This window comes from Parasteatoda tepidariorum, chromosome 4, assembly GCF_043381705.1.
Source record: "Parasteatoda tepidariorum isolate YZ-2023 chromosome 4, CAS_Ptep_4.0, whole genome shotgun sequence".
NCBI classification, from domain to species: Eukaryota; Metazoa; Arthropoda; class Arachnida; order Araneae; family Theridiidae; genus Parasteatoda; species Parasteatoda tepidariorum.
Window position 1 is genome coordinate 84,880,184 of NC_092207.1, and position 17,458 is coordinate 84,897,641.

At 28.8% G+C, this 17,458-nt stretch overlaps 1 protein-coding gene across 1 annotated transcript in view; it reads right to left on the reverse strand.

Annotated features, from left to right (window-relative positions):
- LOC107456793 (T-box transcription factor TBX20) overlaps positions 1–17,458 on the reverse strand; it is a 109,919-nt gene that overhangs the window by 76,528 nt on the left and 15,933 nt on the right. The window contains exon 2 of the mRNA XM_016074747.3: positions 1,300–1,690. Coding sequence (XP_015930233.1) covers positions 1,300–1,690 — 391 coding nt within the window. The remainder of the gene's footprint in view (positions 1–1,299; positions 1,691–17,458) is intronic.

The following is a 17,458-nucleotide window of genomic DNA, read 5'->3' on the forward strand; positions in this document are numbered from 1 at the left end:
TATTAAGGTTGCAAGAAATTGTAACGATGTTATGGTTCAGCATACTTTAAAACTTTTAACAGCGTTTAAAAGCATCAAAAATGTAAGGTGAATATAACGCGAGAAGAATCAAAACGAATCTACAAATCAGAAAAAAAAAAAACAAAAAAACAAAAAAAAAACGAATTAGGCTGGGAATAAATAAAAGCTTTTAAAAGCTAAAAATTTCGTGGCATGATTTTTGATGAAGAAATTACGCGACACATATTGCGACAATTCTTTTAAAAAGTAATATAAATAAATGGATGCAAAATTTGAATACACAATAAATTATTAACAAAATCCGAATACACAGTAGCTACTAAGTTTTCGAAAATCTAAAGATATGTCATATATTTAATACATTGACAAAAAAAAAACGTTTGGTCAAACTACTAGAATATGGTAGAATTTTCCGTGTTCCTGGCTGAAGGGAAACATAAAAAAGTTTAGTAATTTTTACCGAAACACTTCGGTAATTTTCTTGGTAAAATTAACAATAAAATATGGTTTTATAATAAGTGAATACATTTGGTAAATGTGGTAACAGCTGATGATCAGTTAATTTGTACTAGAAACTATATGTCTTAAAAATGCATCATAGTTCGCAAGAGACTGAGTACTGTACTTTTTGACAGCATGTAATGTCCATAAACCTATTATAAAAAAAGCTATTATTAATTATAAAGATATAGTGATTACTCTATTTAACCACTGATTACGAAAAAAATGGCAATTAACAACTAACCTTAAAAAAATTAAAGTCGATGGTTCAATTAAGTTGAACCATAGTATAGTGTAATCAGGTTTAAAAAGTACAATAATATGGTTCAAACTGCACAAAATTTGAACGGTATTATGGTTAAACTCACTCTAAAATTTTTAACAGAGTATTGCAAATTTGTACTATCTATTCTTAAAAATACACTGTCATAGGCAAGAAACTCTTTCAGTACCCTCCTTGTTGATTGCATAATTGTCTACATGAAAAGAATATGAATACAAAAATGCTATTAATTATAAAGACACAGTAATTAGATTATCAAATGACTGATGACTAAAAAATGACCAATACCAACTAACTACAATAACAATTATGTCGGCGAATTGCTATAATAGAATAACATGTCCAATATTAATTTATATCGCGAATACAAAAGCTGTTCCATCTTCTATCTGAAAGATTATAATCGCTGATGCATCAGCCAATCAGAATTTGCTTCAGACCAAAACAATCGCTTCTCCATTTGTCAGTGAGAATAAGTTAATTAAACCACTCACCTTCCGGACTTGGTGATGATCATTTCAGTACCTAATCCGTGGAATTTTTCCCACAAATCCTTTGTCTCCAGGTGCGCCTCCACTGATTTGAGCTCCTCACAATTGCATTTGCCCACAATAGGAGGAGCTTTGTCACCTTTGTCCTTTTTCCTGTCTTGCTTCGTCTTCGTCGGCTTGATTTGATCCATGCTGTCCACGCTGTCTTTGCTAGACAAATCAAAATTGTCCTCTGATATTTTGATGGACCTCTTGTCCACTTCATCGTCCACCAAAGGACCGGTGTCCGTATCTGAAGGAGTGAGTTCTGGTGAGGTGGGACATCGCTGTCCACCTGGTGACATTAGAGACAGTGGACTCAGAGGACTTTGAGAGGATCTTTCGACCAGTTTTGCTGCAAAAAAATAGAAATAAAAATGTGTATGAAAGATTTTCAAAAACATAAGATTGTTTAAATGAAACTTTTAAATAATAATAAATAAAAAAACTAGTGATTTGCATCTGGATTCTCCGAACAAGGAGATATTTCTCCAGGGAAATGTGACGTACGAATTGCGTAACAAACGTAAACAAACATTCCTGCAGTGAGAATTTGTATGCATTAAATTGGATTAAATTATCACTTTTAATGAAGAAAATATGCGTTCAATTCAAACTACTAGCTTATGCCTTAGGTTATGACAGGCTTTGAAGATTCAAAGTATTTGGATTTTTGTTTCAATGAGTTGAAAATTCTTCATATTTTAAACACAATAAGCCAAATTTTACTATGGCTTTAATAAAAAATAATTATGACTTAGTCTAGTATTTGCTTTCGATCAATGTGATTTTTCCAAGCTGGATATAGCGTATAACTATGGTAGAGTTACATTAAAAATTGTCATAGATAAGTTATTTGTAATAGTAAAATTTGTATTACTTTTACAGTTAAATATTGAAAATCCTAGGAATTAACTTTAATATTTGTAAGTAAATTTGAGTAAAAGGGGGAAAATATCAAAATAACTCAAATTTGATTATTTTATAAGACTTGGTGCTTACTTTTTTGAAGATGAAAACGTTAAAATACATTTTTAAATACATCTGCAAACATGTAATTCTTTTTTCGTCTATAGATTGACCCTGAAACATCAAATCTAAACTTCATTAGGAATACTTTTTCAAGCAATTTTATTGTATTCAACGGCCTTTTATTTTTAAATCCTCTTTAATATTTGAAAAATTTCAGATTTCATGTTTTAATTTGAAACTCATAATCCGGAAACTTTAATTGTAATTAATAGTTTCCATTGCTATATGCGAGATAGTTCCTTATGATTTATCATCATAAAGTTGCATTGCATATCGTATTAATAACGGTTCAATATTTTATATAATTGCCAATTGCTAATATAAATATCATAGAAATATCAAGAAATATCATCAATAGCAAAACAGCACATCGCAATTCAAAGATGATTGAAAATTTATGTATACGAAAAACTACAATATGAAATGAAATAATAATATTAAATATTACATCATAAATGTAATTATTACTTTATTAAAAATTGTGCATTTTTTAAAAGAATTATACCGTCAATTAAATTTACACTCTCTAAAAATGTCAAAGGCAAGCAGCGCGATTGTTCTTGTTTTTCATGGGCGCTATCTATGGGCAAGATTTCGACTTCTTCCACACCCACACGTCACACTCATTTATAGAACGGACTCTTTCATACATTCATTCTTTCAAACATTCATTCTTTCATCCAGAGATATTATTTTTGACATGAGTGATCAATTCTCCAATTCAGCACCCCCTGAGGTATAATTTTTAATGAAAACATGGAGGACTTTGAGACCCGACAGATTTAAGGCCCACTAGTCACTATTTACTACACGGGGAGTCTTCGGCCGGCTGGATTCGAACTCCTGTTGTCATGAACGGATGTCCAGCGCCCTGCCAACCAGGTTATCCTGGCAACAAAAATATAATAAAGTTTTAAATTGAGTTTTAATTATTAAAATTCTAAAATATCATTGCATTTTTTTTCTTAAAAAGTTGTATAATAAAGTTTTGAGCAAAATTTTAAGCAGAGAAAAATTTTTGTGTAATCTGCTTTATTTACGATTATATAAATGAAAAAATATTTATTTTTCGTTTTTTGCTGTCTGTGAAAATCAAGAAAAGTTATGAGAAAAGCTTAAGATAAAAAAAAGATTATCTAGAGAAGTTGTTTAAAACAAATTTATTAAATTTGTAGTTTATATAAGTAGAAAAAAAATTCTGGTAAATTTGCGTACTGTATGGTAATAGTATTTCTAGTAAAAACAAACATAGTTCTGGTAATGAAAACCAAAACATACGCTATTTAAACCATTCATTTGTTAATTTTTCCGTTCATATGGAAACGCTTTTCAAAATTATACTTCTTGCTACCGCACTTTTAGTTAAAAAATACAAAGCAGAAAAGTAAATTTAACAGAATAAATAATTTTTATGCTATGCTCTATGGTATCATGATAAAATTATCAAACTTCATCACATTTACCTAATTTTATCACTCATTATAAAACTATATTTTATTGTTAATATTTACCAAAATCAATTAAGCTCTTTGGCAAAAACCACTGAGCTTTTTATGTTCCCATTCAGCCAGAAACATGGTAGATTTTGACATATTCTGGTGATTTTTAACATATTCTTTTGTCAGTATAGATGACAGTGAATGAACAGTTTTTTTCTTCTTCTTTAATCAGTTTAAATAACGTTAGTGAATGAGTTTAAACTAACACACAAGATTAGCAAGGAGAGAGTGCTTAGATAAAGTTATAAAATTTATCGCTTAAATTCGTCTATGAATAAATCAATTTATTTCTTGTATTTTTGTTTAAATAACAATCCCCGCAGAGTTAATGCCCGTAAGCAGTGAAATTTCATGCACCACTGGTGGTTTCTCCATAACGCATTTTCCAATAGGCCAGTTTATGTTCCCACCCAAACGAAACCCATGTGATGTGATTAAAAACTCTACTTCCCATTTTATTGTATTTTTCTTTTTTAGTACTCTCGACCCTAAATAAGGCAAAGCATAAATTTTATCCAGTAATACAGTTATCGCTTTCTAAAATAAAGAAGAGTTCACTTAATTCCAATAAAAAAAAGAAACAAATCGTAACTTAACACCTTTCTTGCCATATAAACTAACTCCAAACGAGATAGACCAGTTTTTTGTTCTTTTCTTGAATTCGCACGTGTGCCGACTGCGTTAAATCTCAGTCTTCCATAAATCCCTAATCTTTAATTGAGGCTGCATCATTCCACTATTCGAATGTTCCAAACTGCCACCAGGCCTCATACGGTTCTTGCGCAGCAAGCATTCGAGTTTTGTCATGCAAATGGCAATACCTATGAGGGGGAATTATGCAACTGCAGACGATTAGAATGCAGCAGGTGAAATGTATCTCACCGTATGGATTTTGAATTCGAATTTGTGACAAGTGGTGTTCGATTGGAGTTTGACAGCTGATTTAATCATCGCGAATCCCTGTGAATGAACGTGTTGTAATTTGGTTAATAGAATAATTCAGGTTAATATAACACAGTAAAGAGATGGTTTTAAAGATTTGTTATATTAATGCCCAATTTCCAGTGTGCAACTCTCAGACACAATGAATTAATATTATGATTGATTTCAAAATTAATATCGTCACAATAATTTGAGATAATTTTGAAACTTTAATATGTATAATGATTGAGGTAACACAGAAATATAACAAGTTTCGAAATGCATTTTCTTTTTCTTTTGTAATGTTTAATAGAAAAGCTATTAAATTTTATTGAGATACATTATATTTAAAGAAAAAAAAAAGTAGTTATGCTTCTTACTTATTACCATCAATGTAAAACGAGATAATGGATTGCTAAATACGTTTGTCTTGGTAAATGAAAATTTTTTAAACTATTTGAAAATGTTTTAATTAATAAAATTATTCTTTGCTAGAGAATTGTTCAAGTATTAACCACAGCAAAAATAAGCTGTTTACAAACCTGAACCATGCGTACGCAAGAAAGTTGCTACAGCCTCTCCTGATTTTTGCTTATTAATCAAATTTTAAGAGCTTCAGGATTAAATTCAATTAAAAAATGTAACTTTAAAATAAAATTTACTTTCTAATATATTTATACAATTTTAAAACTCTTAAAAGAAATTGTACGACTTATTTTTTTCGTCAAATTTAACTTTTATTTCAAAATTAGTACTTTCCTATTATTTTTCATTCCATTTTTTAAAAATAAATTTTATGCATCGAAAAAAAATTTAAAATAAGAGAAATTATTGTATTTTACGAAAGCATTGTTCACCTCCCCCCCCCCTTGCCAAACAAAAAAATAAATGTAGGCAAATCATAACCCCTTTCCTCTCTTTAGTTTTTCACGTTACATTTTAAAAGGCCTTAGCAGTAAGAAAATGTATAATTTTTCCATACGAAGTTTGTACAAATTTTGAAAAATTTATAAAAAGAATAATTTTATAATTTATGAATATTTTCTGGTTTTAACCACGATTTCGACACAAAAAGAATATAAAATTTCATTACGTAATCAAACATTTTTATGAAAAATACCTTGTAGCAATCGTGCGATTTCTTTACACGATTTATTTCTTCCTGAGACTGATATCGAAAAAAATTAAATTTGCAAGTATTTCCCCCCCCCCCACTTTTTTCAAGTTGCGTACGAATCTTGCTAGCATAAAGTTGATTTTACCCAAAATAAAGAAGGAAAGTATGTACAAAAAAAAATTAAGCCAGTATTAGCGAAGCACTTGTGAACAGGCCGTGAATAAAAATTAATTCTAATAAAGAGTTTTACCGTTACGATACAAATTTACGTCAACGTGTCTGAGGGCAGAACTCATTTCACAAATTGTTCTTAAAATAATCATCTGCCCCGTAAAAATCGATGGAAATTTTCTGAAAATCAAGTAGAGTGTCTGAGATGATTCATAATGTAGTAGGAAAAAAAAATCGGATGATGAATATTTTCTTTCGCCAACATTAAACTGAAAAATTATTATCGTTTATTATTCCTGCTTTTCACTGATAAGATGATGCATTTTACAGAATGTTTTTATCATCGCCACAATCCATTTTCCCGTTTATTTTCCTAATTGAAATTACCCCTTTCCGCATAAAATATGGAGTTTTCATTTCATTTAAGGGTTCATTTTAATGCGCTTTCTACAAAAGATTCATTTGTATCCATTAAGCAGAAACTGGAGAAGCGTAAACATTCTAGGACCATAAATTTTAGAATCATTAGAATTTAAAACCTAATTTTTTTTCCCTCTCTCTTCTTCATTTCTATTATTCAGAAAATAGCCAGGTTGCTGAAAAATTTAATAAAACCCATTGTTACTTAGCAGAGAAGAATTATGGCTTAGTTTAACACCGAAGATTAATACTGATTTCTCGAGATTAAAATAAAAGATGAGGCGAGAATATTATTTTTCTTTTGGCGTAGCTAGGATCGTCGCCAAAAGAGGAGCCATTAACAAAAACTGATGTTAAGTAAGATATTTTTAAATTATACTTACTATACGTGATAATTTGTATGTGGTATTAATGTATTAACTGTTGATACAATATAAAATGTATGATTATCAACAATAATATATTTTATTTTCAATTTATTTTAATATTACGCTTCAGTTGTGAAAAATATTAAAAAATTCCATTTAGACACATCTCATTCCATAGAATTTCTACAATATTATTTTTATTTACAACAAAAATGACAGTTTGAGATTCCTATAAGGTTTAATAAATTTTACTAGTGTATGTTAAAAGCAATTTAATAATATTCGCGACCAGTCATTCATATGAAATATATAAAATTCATAAAACAAGTTTACTAATTTTGAGTAATTTATAATACATTTTTCATAATTATTTTTACTCAAAAATTGTCTTAAATTCTGTATTTAATTCGACAATAAATGTTTAAAATTGAAATACAAAATATGTGTTCAAAAGCCTGTTACTAATATCTTTATGTGATTATTTTTTAAACTTTTTTTTAATGAAATGGGAGATACACTTCGGCAATTTTGGGTTATAAATTATTCTTAAAGCAATAGACTGTAAGTTGATCAAAATTTGGAAGGTAATTTTATAAAATACTGCGGACATAAAAGTAATTCACCAGGTACGTTCGGTTTCAAACATTTCAAAAGGAATACAGAATGAATAATTATTTTGTGTTAGAACGTAGCTTACATGGCAATTTACATTTGTCTACATTTTTAATTCATATTCATTACGAATTTCGTATAAAATCATCATTAAAAAAAGTAATTTCTTGTGCATAAAAACTGATTCAGAATTGAACAATTGAAAAACAAATTTTTTTTATACAAAGACTACTTTTACTGGTTTGTATAATAATTATTATTAGTACTGTAAAATCGTGTATATTTATTTATTCAATATCTTTAATGATTTAGTGTTGAATAATTAAAGTTTAATCATTGATGGAATGATTATTTTTTTGTGAGTAATATGTTGAGTCATCATCATTTTTAATTCTTGGTAATCATCAATAATATTTTTTTAAACAAGAGTCATAATACAATTTTAATGATCTAGAGATGAATAATTAAAGTTTAAACATTTCTGGAATAATGATTACTTTTATGATAAATTTATAGAACCATATAATTATCATTTTTAACTGTGTAAACTACTATTTGTACAATTTGCACAAAATGTCGAAGGTTATCGAAGTTAAAAAAAAGGAAAAAAAGAAGAAAGAAAGAAGCAAGAATTCTTTCTTGTAAATTTATTACTTTAATGAAAATTTATTGAATAATTTAATAGTCATTTAAAGTTCCATTAAAACAACAATTATTATTTAGAAAATTTCTTATGTATTCAAGGTGTTGCAAAGCAGGAAAATAGAAAATTATTTTTCTGAGCAATTGAGTTTGGTCAGATAATCATCATTCGTTATTTTGCATAATTATCAATAATTACTTTATCTTTAATTGTTGCAAGAAAGAAAAATTTAAAAAAAATTCTGGTAAATTTACCGTACTATATGGTATTTACATTTCTGGTAAAAAAAAAACTTAATTTTAGTTAATAAAACCAAAATATACAGTATTTAATACTTGGTAATATTTTTGTTCTTATGGTAACGGCTTACCGGAAATTCTAGTTTGCAAAATTGCAGTTACTATCACCACATATTTGGAAAAAAATTTTAAAGTTGAAAAATAAATTTAGCCGAATAAATTGATTTCAAGCCATGCTCTTAGGCATTGTGATAAAATTACCAAACTTTACCGCATTTACCAAATTCTATCACATATTACAAAACCATATTTTATTGCTAATTTTACCAAAGCACTTCAGTAAAAATTACTGAGCATTTTGGTGTTCCCATAGAGAGTCAGAAACACGGTAGGTTTTACCATACTCTGGTAGTTTTGCCCATGCTTTTCCTCTCATAGCTGCATGATTTTAAATCTTTCTGGAGACGAGCAACTGAAAAACAATTGTTTTGGAAACAGTAGCTGAATAGCGAATCATGACTCCATATAATCACCGATAACTTTTTAAACGATACTTATGTATTTTAGAATGTCGTAGATATGAACAACAGCAAATATTTCTAACAGGATGATTATTTTTTTGTGCAATTTGTTGAATCAAATTTTTACAGACGTACTTTAAAAAGATGCATAATACGGCTCATCTGTCCCTATTTTAATAAAATTTTCTAACTTTTAACCTTGGAAATAAAATGTGTTCCTAAGAAATGTATATTTATGTGTTCAGTTTACGATTTCTTGTAAATTGTTTGTGTTGATTCATTACTTCCATTAAAATTTAATATATGTCCTACTTTTATGAAAAAATATTATCTAAAGAACATTGCTGAACTAATATTGATACTCATAATTTAATCTTTGTCCTTTCAAAAAATATGAGTTCGCAAATGTTCTGTTGAATAGTTGTATTTTATAGAATTTAATCTTACGATGGTTATATATCTTTTTTACAATGTTTTAAATAACTGGATCATTTTTATTACCTCGAAATGCGTTTCATAATATTATGTGCTATTTGCGTAATTGTACAGTTGCTCTAAAAGCCGACATTTTAATGTTTAAGAGTGTAAGCATGTGTAACAAAAAAGCATGTGTAGCAAAATTTTTTATATTTCTGGAACTTTTCTCCTGCGTGGGCGTTCATTACAAATATATTTTCGATTCTGAATTGTAGTTTCAATTTGAGTGACATGAGTTTACCAAACTGTTAGATTTATTTAGTTCTCTTACTATACAAATAAATACAGTTCAAGCACAAATAACTAGTTAATTAAGCGAAATTCTTCAATTATAATTAAAATATGCTATTCTGATAAACCTTCCCCTTCCTCACCCACACTATAAGTTAAAATAATCTTTAACACTCCCAATAAAAAACAAATAAAAAAAAACAATAATATTAATTAACAGATAAATTTAGAAATTACATTATTTTCCCATATTTAGTCTTTTTAATTTTTTTTTTGTTATAGTACACTTCCGTAAAAAGGTACGGAGAAAAAAATTCTGATGAAATTTTCGTTTTGTATGGTCATGAAATTTCCAGTTGAAAAATAAATAAATAAAAAATTATCACGTAAATAAAACCAAAATATACTGTATTTAAACCATTCAGTTGGTTTGATTTTTAAGAAGTTTGTCTGATAAGTATAGGTGGGAAAATGAATTAAACTAAAATTTTCTGAAAACCTTTATGTCTCTATATAATAATTCCAAATCTGTCGTAAAAATTTTATATACAAAATAATATAGATTGTAGCTGCTACAAAAACGTTAAGATTAGATAAAATACTCCGAATAGCAGTTGCAAAAATAAAATGTTTTCTTTGTTTTAATTACAGCCATTGTACCTGACGTTAAAAAAACGGGTAAAAATATTTAAAAACAATAAAGAAGATATAAGGAGACTTGTTGTATTTTTGGTTTATAATTACTATGCCAAACGTCATACGTGACTTAAAAGCAATGTCACATAGCCTCAATGGATAAATGGACTATACGCTTTCCAGAATGGGCTTATTATGATGCCGGCCTTTCTTTGAAGTTGAGACAATTAAGTGTAATTTTTTTCATTAGCTTTCACGAATAATTTGATGTTTTTATATGTTTGCTTTTTTTTTTATTTGTAGGTGTCGTGTTCCTTAGAAACTAAGTGCAAATAAGTTTACTTTTTATGCTTCTTCTATATAAAAAAAAAATAATTCTTATCCGTACTTTTTTGTTGGATCGAAAAGTGAGAAATGTAATAAAAATTTCCTGCTTTTAATTTCCTAAAAACAAAATTAATTAAAAACATTTTTTACATTCTGAACACGTACGCAGAGAAAAAATTGGTCGAAACTACCAGAATTTGGTGAAATTTACGGTGATTTTCGCTCAATGGGAACACCCAAAATCTCGATAATTTTTACCTAAACGCTTTGGTAATAATTTTGGTGAAATTAACTACAAAATGTGAATTTATAGTGTGTGGTAAAATTCGATGTTTTTGTTATGATACCTTAGAGCAGTGTTTCCCAAACTTATGACTTTTGTGTACCCTTTCTAAATTTTTCGTAACGCTGTGTACCACTAATAAAAGAAAGGAATATATTTTTTACTGTAAAAAAATTGCACAAAAGTTAAAAATCACTACTGGCTGTTGACGCCACTGATTATTAACTGTTAACTCTACAAAAAATAGCGAATAGAAAAATACGCAATCGCAAATTTTCATGGCTAGCTTTGTTTTTAAATAAAAATTTTTGAAATTTTCGTTTGTTGCAAGATATTTCGCATAAGAGCGCGTACCCCCTCTAAATTGTTTCCATACCTCTGGGGGTATGCGTACCACACTTTGGGAAACACTGCCTTAGAGCACAGCATAAAATACCATAATTATGTTTTTCATTATCATACAGTACTGTAATTTTATCAGAATTCTTTTCTCTGTGTATGAATACAGTCATTACTGAGGAAAATTATTATTCTGATAAAATCATATTATATAATCATTAGTTTTAGAGACTTTACCGTCTCGAACACTCTTGGAATTTAGGTTAACTTTTTATTATTATTTCTTTCAATGCCTTTTATTCTTCACAAACTTTTTTTGATAAAGTTAAAGCATATCTTTGAAAAGAGATAGGAGATAAAGGCTTCGCTTTTTAATATTAGAAAAACTATAAATTAATAACATTTAGAACATGTGCGGATTTTTTTCTCAAAAAATGAAGGCCATAAAGTAAGAAATTTAACATTGTACATTTCTCAGTATTTTTTTTTTTTAAACATCACTTTCTTAATTGTTTAGAGAGACGCTTGACTGAAGTGGAAAAATTGTTTCCTCATAAATTAACACGGTAAAATTTACCATATTCTGGTAATTTAGACACGACCCTGGGCCAAAGAGCTTTTGCCCTCCTTTCAGTAGGTTTCATTCTGTTGTAAATATATTTAAAGTCAACTAAGAATTTCAAGTTTTTTGAAAGTGAAAAAGCTTTTTCGCCTTTTTTAATCCACTTCAGTTCTTCTGATATCTCCCTCTGAAGCTTACAAGGAAAATGCCTCAAATGTAATGCACAAGTTCAGGTGAAACTCTGCATAGCGATAAATTCTTAAGTTCGAGGAATCATATGTGAAATTTTTCCATTGATTTCGAATTATCGTTTGATTAAAAAAAAACATTTACTCCTCATATATTACATCAATTTCTCTAGTTGGCGAAGGAAAAGCAATCCTCAGGTGTAAAACACTTTTCACCACAATATTGTCTTTATATGATAGAAATTTTATACAAAATTAAAAAAATTACTCAGATTTTAAAGTATGAAAAATGAATCCTTTTTCAACAAACGACTATTGTTGCATTTTTTAATCGTTTTCAAGCTTCTCACTTCCATTTAAAGGACAAAACTTCTTTTGGAATAAACTATGACTAAATTTTGTGTTGACAACAAATAATAGTCTACACGTTTTTTATTCGACAATTTCACTTGTTACGAAACAACGAATGTTCATCGAACAGTTTAAATATATAATTTTTCTGCGTTGGATACATTTTCTGAAATTTCTTAAAATAATTTCTATACCAAATGAGTTTTTATTGCTTGTTTTGAGAAAAATCGATCAAAGTTCCAAATGTTTTCGTTGAAGTTTCATCATTATCATTGGAACAAGTGCTAGGTGTAAGTTTTGACTTTCTCCAGAATATTTCTCCATTCTCGCCAGTTCTTGCCAATTCAATTTTCTAATTGTTGTGAAATCTTCCTTAATGGAATCCAGCCATCGCATTTTTCGGCATGCTCTAGCTCTACTACCAATCCATTTATGTTGGAAAATTTTGTGTTATACGTTAGTTGTACATAAACGGAGAACATGCCCTGCAAATCTCACCCTGTTTAACTTAATGATTTTTTTCGTCAACGTCTAAACTTTTAAAAATCTATATTTCAAAACTCAAGAAACCAAAAATTTTCTTTCGACTGGTGAGTTTCATTTGGTGGACATAATTTCCTCTTTAGCTTGTTTTGAATGTCAGATGTTTGCTTCAGGAAATGGGAAAAGGCTTTGATTTCTTTTACTCAAAATTTCGAATTGATCTAAAGTATAAGAAAAATGCAACTTGAAATTAAATTAAAAATGCTGTCAAAGGGAGATTCTTAGAAAGCAAGTTTGAATAACCCGTTATTTCGAAATATTCATGTCCCACAATTTTCAATATTTAAGTTCGTATTTTTTTGTTAAAATATATAGAGGAAGAAAAAAAAAATCTGATTCATTTTCTGTACGCAGTTATCGCTGAATTTTAAAAGCAAAATCTACTTCCTAACCTTGTACAAAGAATAAGTTTAAAAAAAAAAAAAGCGTGAGTTTGGCATTAGATTTTTTTTTCTCATCTCCTGCCACCGTTCTTAACTTCACCTCCTACAAAACCCGAAGAAAAGGCGAAAAGCCTGAATCACTAATGGGACATCTTTTGTGGAAGCAGACAGGTAGACAAAAAAAAAAAGAAAAGAAATTCACCAAGAAAAGAAAACTGACAAAATACCTTGGCATTTTATTTCCGCCGCCAATGTTTATGACAGGCGAAGGCGTAATGCCAGTTGTAAAAATAACATTATAAGTCGAGGCGGTTAATACTGCCAAATGAAACAGAACTAAATGGATGTTCATACTTTTTTTTAAAAAGGGGAATTCCTTGTCCATCAAATCATAAGAAAAAGCTGGCTGTTTTGGCGAGTTTTTGACAGTCCCCAAAATGCATAACTAGAAAGGGGGGCGTTCTCATGTTGCCAATCTAATTTATTGTTATTGTTATGTCACCTCTGCACTGGCCACACAAAGGTAGTGCCACCTGTGATGTCGGAGGGCGCGTTTATAAACTGTGCCATGGAAATGGGGCGTGGCTGTGTTTTTAAGATCTAATTGAAAAATCATAATTGTCATTACTGTAAGAGTTAACATGGGTGGTGTTACTACGTGAATGTTAATAATTAATATTAATTCCAGAAGTTTCATACAAGACTCACGTATATGGCTTAAGAAGATCAAGCGGACGAATTTTAACAGGTTTATTACTTTTAATATGTAAAACTATTCAAAGGCATAGCGAGGAAATTTTCGAAGGGAAGAGCATGGCCCTAACTACTAATGCACACATACATTTCTGCAAACAAATTACACACTTTTTCATCACTTTGACATAAACGTTCCAGTTTTAACTGCAGTCATTTTGCTCGATTACCCTTTTTTTTTAAATTATGAGTTCTGTTCTATATAAGATCTAGACAATTTAGCTGTCTCTTAATAATTTTGTTTATCAAATATGTTTACCACATAAGAAAAAGTATTTACAAAAAAAGAAAGAAAAAAAAACATACTTGGTTACTACATAAAAATCTATCCGTTATTCAAATTCTTATTTAATTCTTTGTTACACTAAAAATACGTTTAATATTTTTATCTTAAAAGATTATATAACAACAAGGCGAAAAGTTAATTCCAAATAAGAAGTTTAAATAGCTTCGTTTTTTTTCCCTTCTTTTTTCTCCCTTATGTTTTTATCTAAAAAGATTCTATAACAAGAAGGGGAAAAGTTCATTCCAAATAAGAATTTTTGTTTTCTTTTCTTTTGTTGTTTCATAATTTTAATTGCAATACAAATATTTTAAAGCAATGCATAATACCAAAATTAATTATTAATAAAATTAAAAGGTTCGCTTTTTTTTTCTAAACGATACGTTTCTTTCTGATATGCATCTCAGTTAACAATAGTTACTTTGAAAGACTCTGTAAAGACTTTGATTGTTATTCATTGAAAAACTCAACTATTTAACTTTCAATTTTAACCAAACTGCCTCACAAAATTGTTCATAACATTCAATTATAATTATTGATTAAATACTCTTTCTCTAAGATATATTTCTCGTTAAATGTACATAAAAAATTTTCAGTGAAAAGTAACTGAATAAATGCCATAAATAAAGAACAATATTTCGATTTAAAACAACCCCTGTTTACTGATATTTCGAACAAACAAGAGATGATAGTTATATTGGAAGACGGCTTCTTACTAGTTAGTTAATTCTGATTTATACACTCATGGACAAAACAGTTAGCTCACCAAGAAGGAGTCGTCGAAAAGAAACGAAATTTTACATACGTAATGACTACTTTGATATAAGTAAATGATTAGAAAATCAAAGATTATCGTTTTTCTTTGATTTTCTAATCATTGACTTATATCAAAGTAGTCAATACGTATGTAAAATTTCGTTTCATTTTGACGACTCCTTCTTGATGAGCTAACTGTTTTGTCCATGAGTGTATTTTCGAATTCATAATTTCTGACTACTTGTTTATTCATAATTACTAATTTATTAATAATTCCTCTTCTAGGTTACATTTTCGTCGAATATACATTTTATTACATAAATTTTTGGTGAAAAATGTATCTAAATAAGAACCATAAATAAAGAACAATACTCCGATAAACATCAAACCCTGTGTATAAATTATTCCGAACAAACAGATAATAACAATAAGCAGCTTCTGATAGATTAGTTGACACATAATTTAATTTGTTTAATCGTAATAGCGAATTATTCGTTAATTTATAATTTCTAATCAATAACTCTTTCACTGAGATACATTTTTCGCTAAATGCTTATTTCATTACATAACTGTTCGTAAAGTAACTAAGTTCCATAAATAAAGAACAATATCGGATAACACCAACCCCTGTTTATTGATATTTCGAACAAACAACAGATAAAAGTTTCAGCGGGAGCCAGGCTTCTGACAAGTTAGAAGAAGAGAGCCAGATTGGAAATAAGAATAACTATCTCTCAAAATAAGAGATAAGAATTTTTTTCTTCTGTTGTGTTGTCTAGTGTAAATGGATAATTACTTCTTGTTACCCGTTTTATGCTGTCACTTTATTCACACTTCGGGGTTGACGTAGGAAGGAAGATGTTATGGAATGAAATGGAACAGAAAAAGGAATGGCTTCTGGGAAGGGTGGAGAAAAAGAATTGTGGTCATGTCAAGATCAATCACGTAATAAGAGATATTGCCCTGTTGCCAAACCTTCGACTGAGGGATTTTTATTATTATTATTGTTATTTGATGCAATAGGAAGGTTTTATTGGATGTAAGGGTTATTAATCAATACTGCAATAATGTATTATTTTTTCTCCGAAATGCTGTGCAAATTTTGGGAGAACTGAGCCGTCTGTAATATTTCCAAGCAGCTATGCACTATAAAAAAAATCACGGATTAAATTACGGTAAAAAGTACCTGCTACTGCTGCACTTTTTACTGCAAAATCTATTTTTACTGGAACATGCTACGGATCAAAAGACTGGATTTATCGTAATTATTACAATAACAATTACCTTAAAATCACTCTAATTAAATAAATATTTCAGTAAAAATTACCTTAAAATCACTCTAATTAAATAAATATTTCAGTAAAAATTACATAAAATACTTCACGTTAAAAATAGATTTTATTTTATAATGGATTTTACGGATGAGGCACCCAAAGTACCGGTACTTTATACCGTATTTTGATCCGGAATTTTTTTGCAGTATGTATTTTTGCAAGATGAAGTGAGTGGCTATATAAGTTGAAAAACTAAATTATACTGATGCTCGAAATTAAATTGCGACTTTTTTAAGGATATTTTTTACAAAACATAAAATAAAGTACAATGGAGTATTTTGTTTTACATCAGCATATTTATTTTTTACTATACCATATCTCATGGTGCACAAGTTTTTGTGATTTAAATTTATTAAGGTCTTGAGCAAACTTTAAAAAATTTGAAACTTGATCTTAATTCTTAATTTTAATGTAATCTTTTTCATATTTCTTAAGATGAAGTTTAAGGTTCGTTTGGTTTGTTTAAAAACGCAAGATCATTTTGACTGGAAATTCAGCTGGTATCCCAATTGTAGAACTATATTATGCCTGTTTATTTGACAATGCTCTCTATTCACGTCGTTTAACTTTATTCTTTATAGAACTTTTAGTAAGTTTATATCAAGATAAAATTTTCTCTTACAAAAGTCAATTTTAATGAATTATTTATGTAATAATTATTAAAAACATGAAATTGATATGAAAAGTACTATTTATAAACCATAAAGAGTCAATAATCCCAGAATTTATATATTGATTGCCAGAAACTAAATGGAAAGCAATATTCAATTGCTGTAATAATTCTTCACGAGAAAAGGTATTTTGTTTGCACAGAAGTTCTATACCTATTTTACGATTTTCAGAACATTTTTTTCCAGATAAATCATACGATATATTCTTCTTTTCTTGACAAGAAAACGATCTTCCGTACATCCACCTGTATCGATTCATTGTTTACCTTCAAGTCATTTGACGATGATTTGTCTTCAAAAATCAAATCTAGACAAAAATTAATTTCAATTCGGTTTAGTTTCTTATTTAATAGTATCGAATCATCGACATAGAATAATATTTGTAGTTGAAACAGCTGTTATAGTTCGTTCACAACGTTATCAAATCTTGCAAGGAGCAATCAGCAAACAGACTTCACCAAAT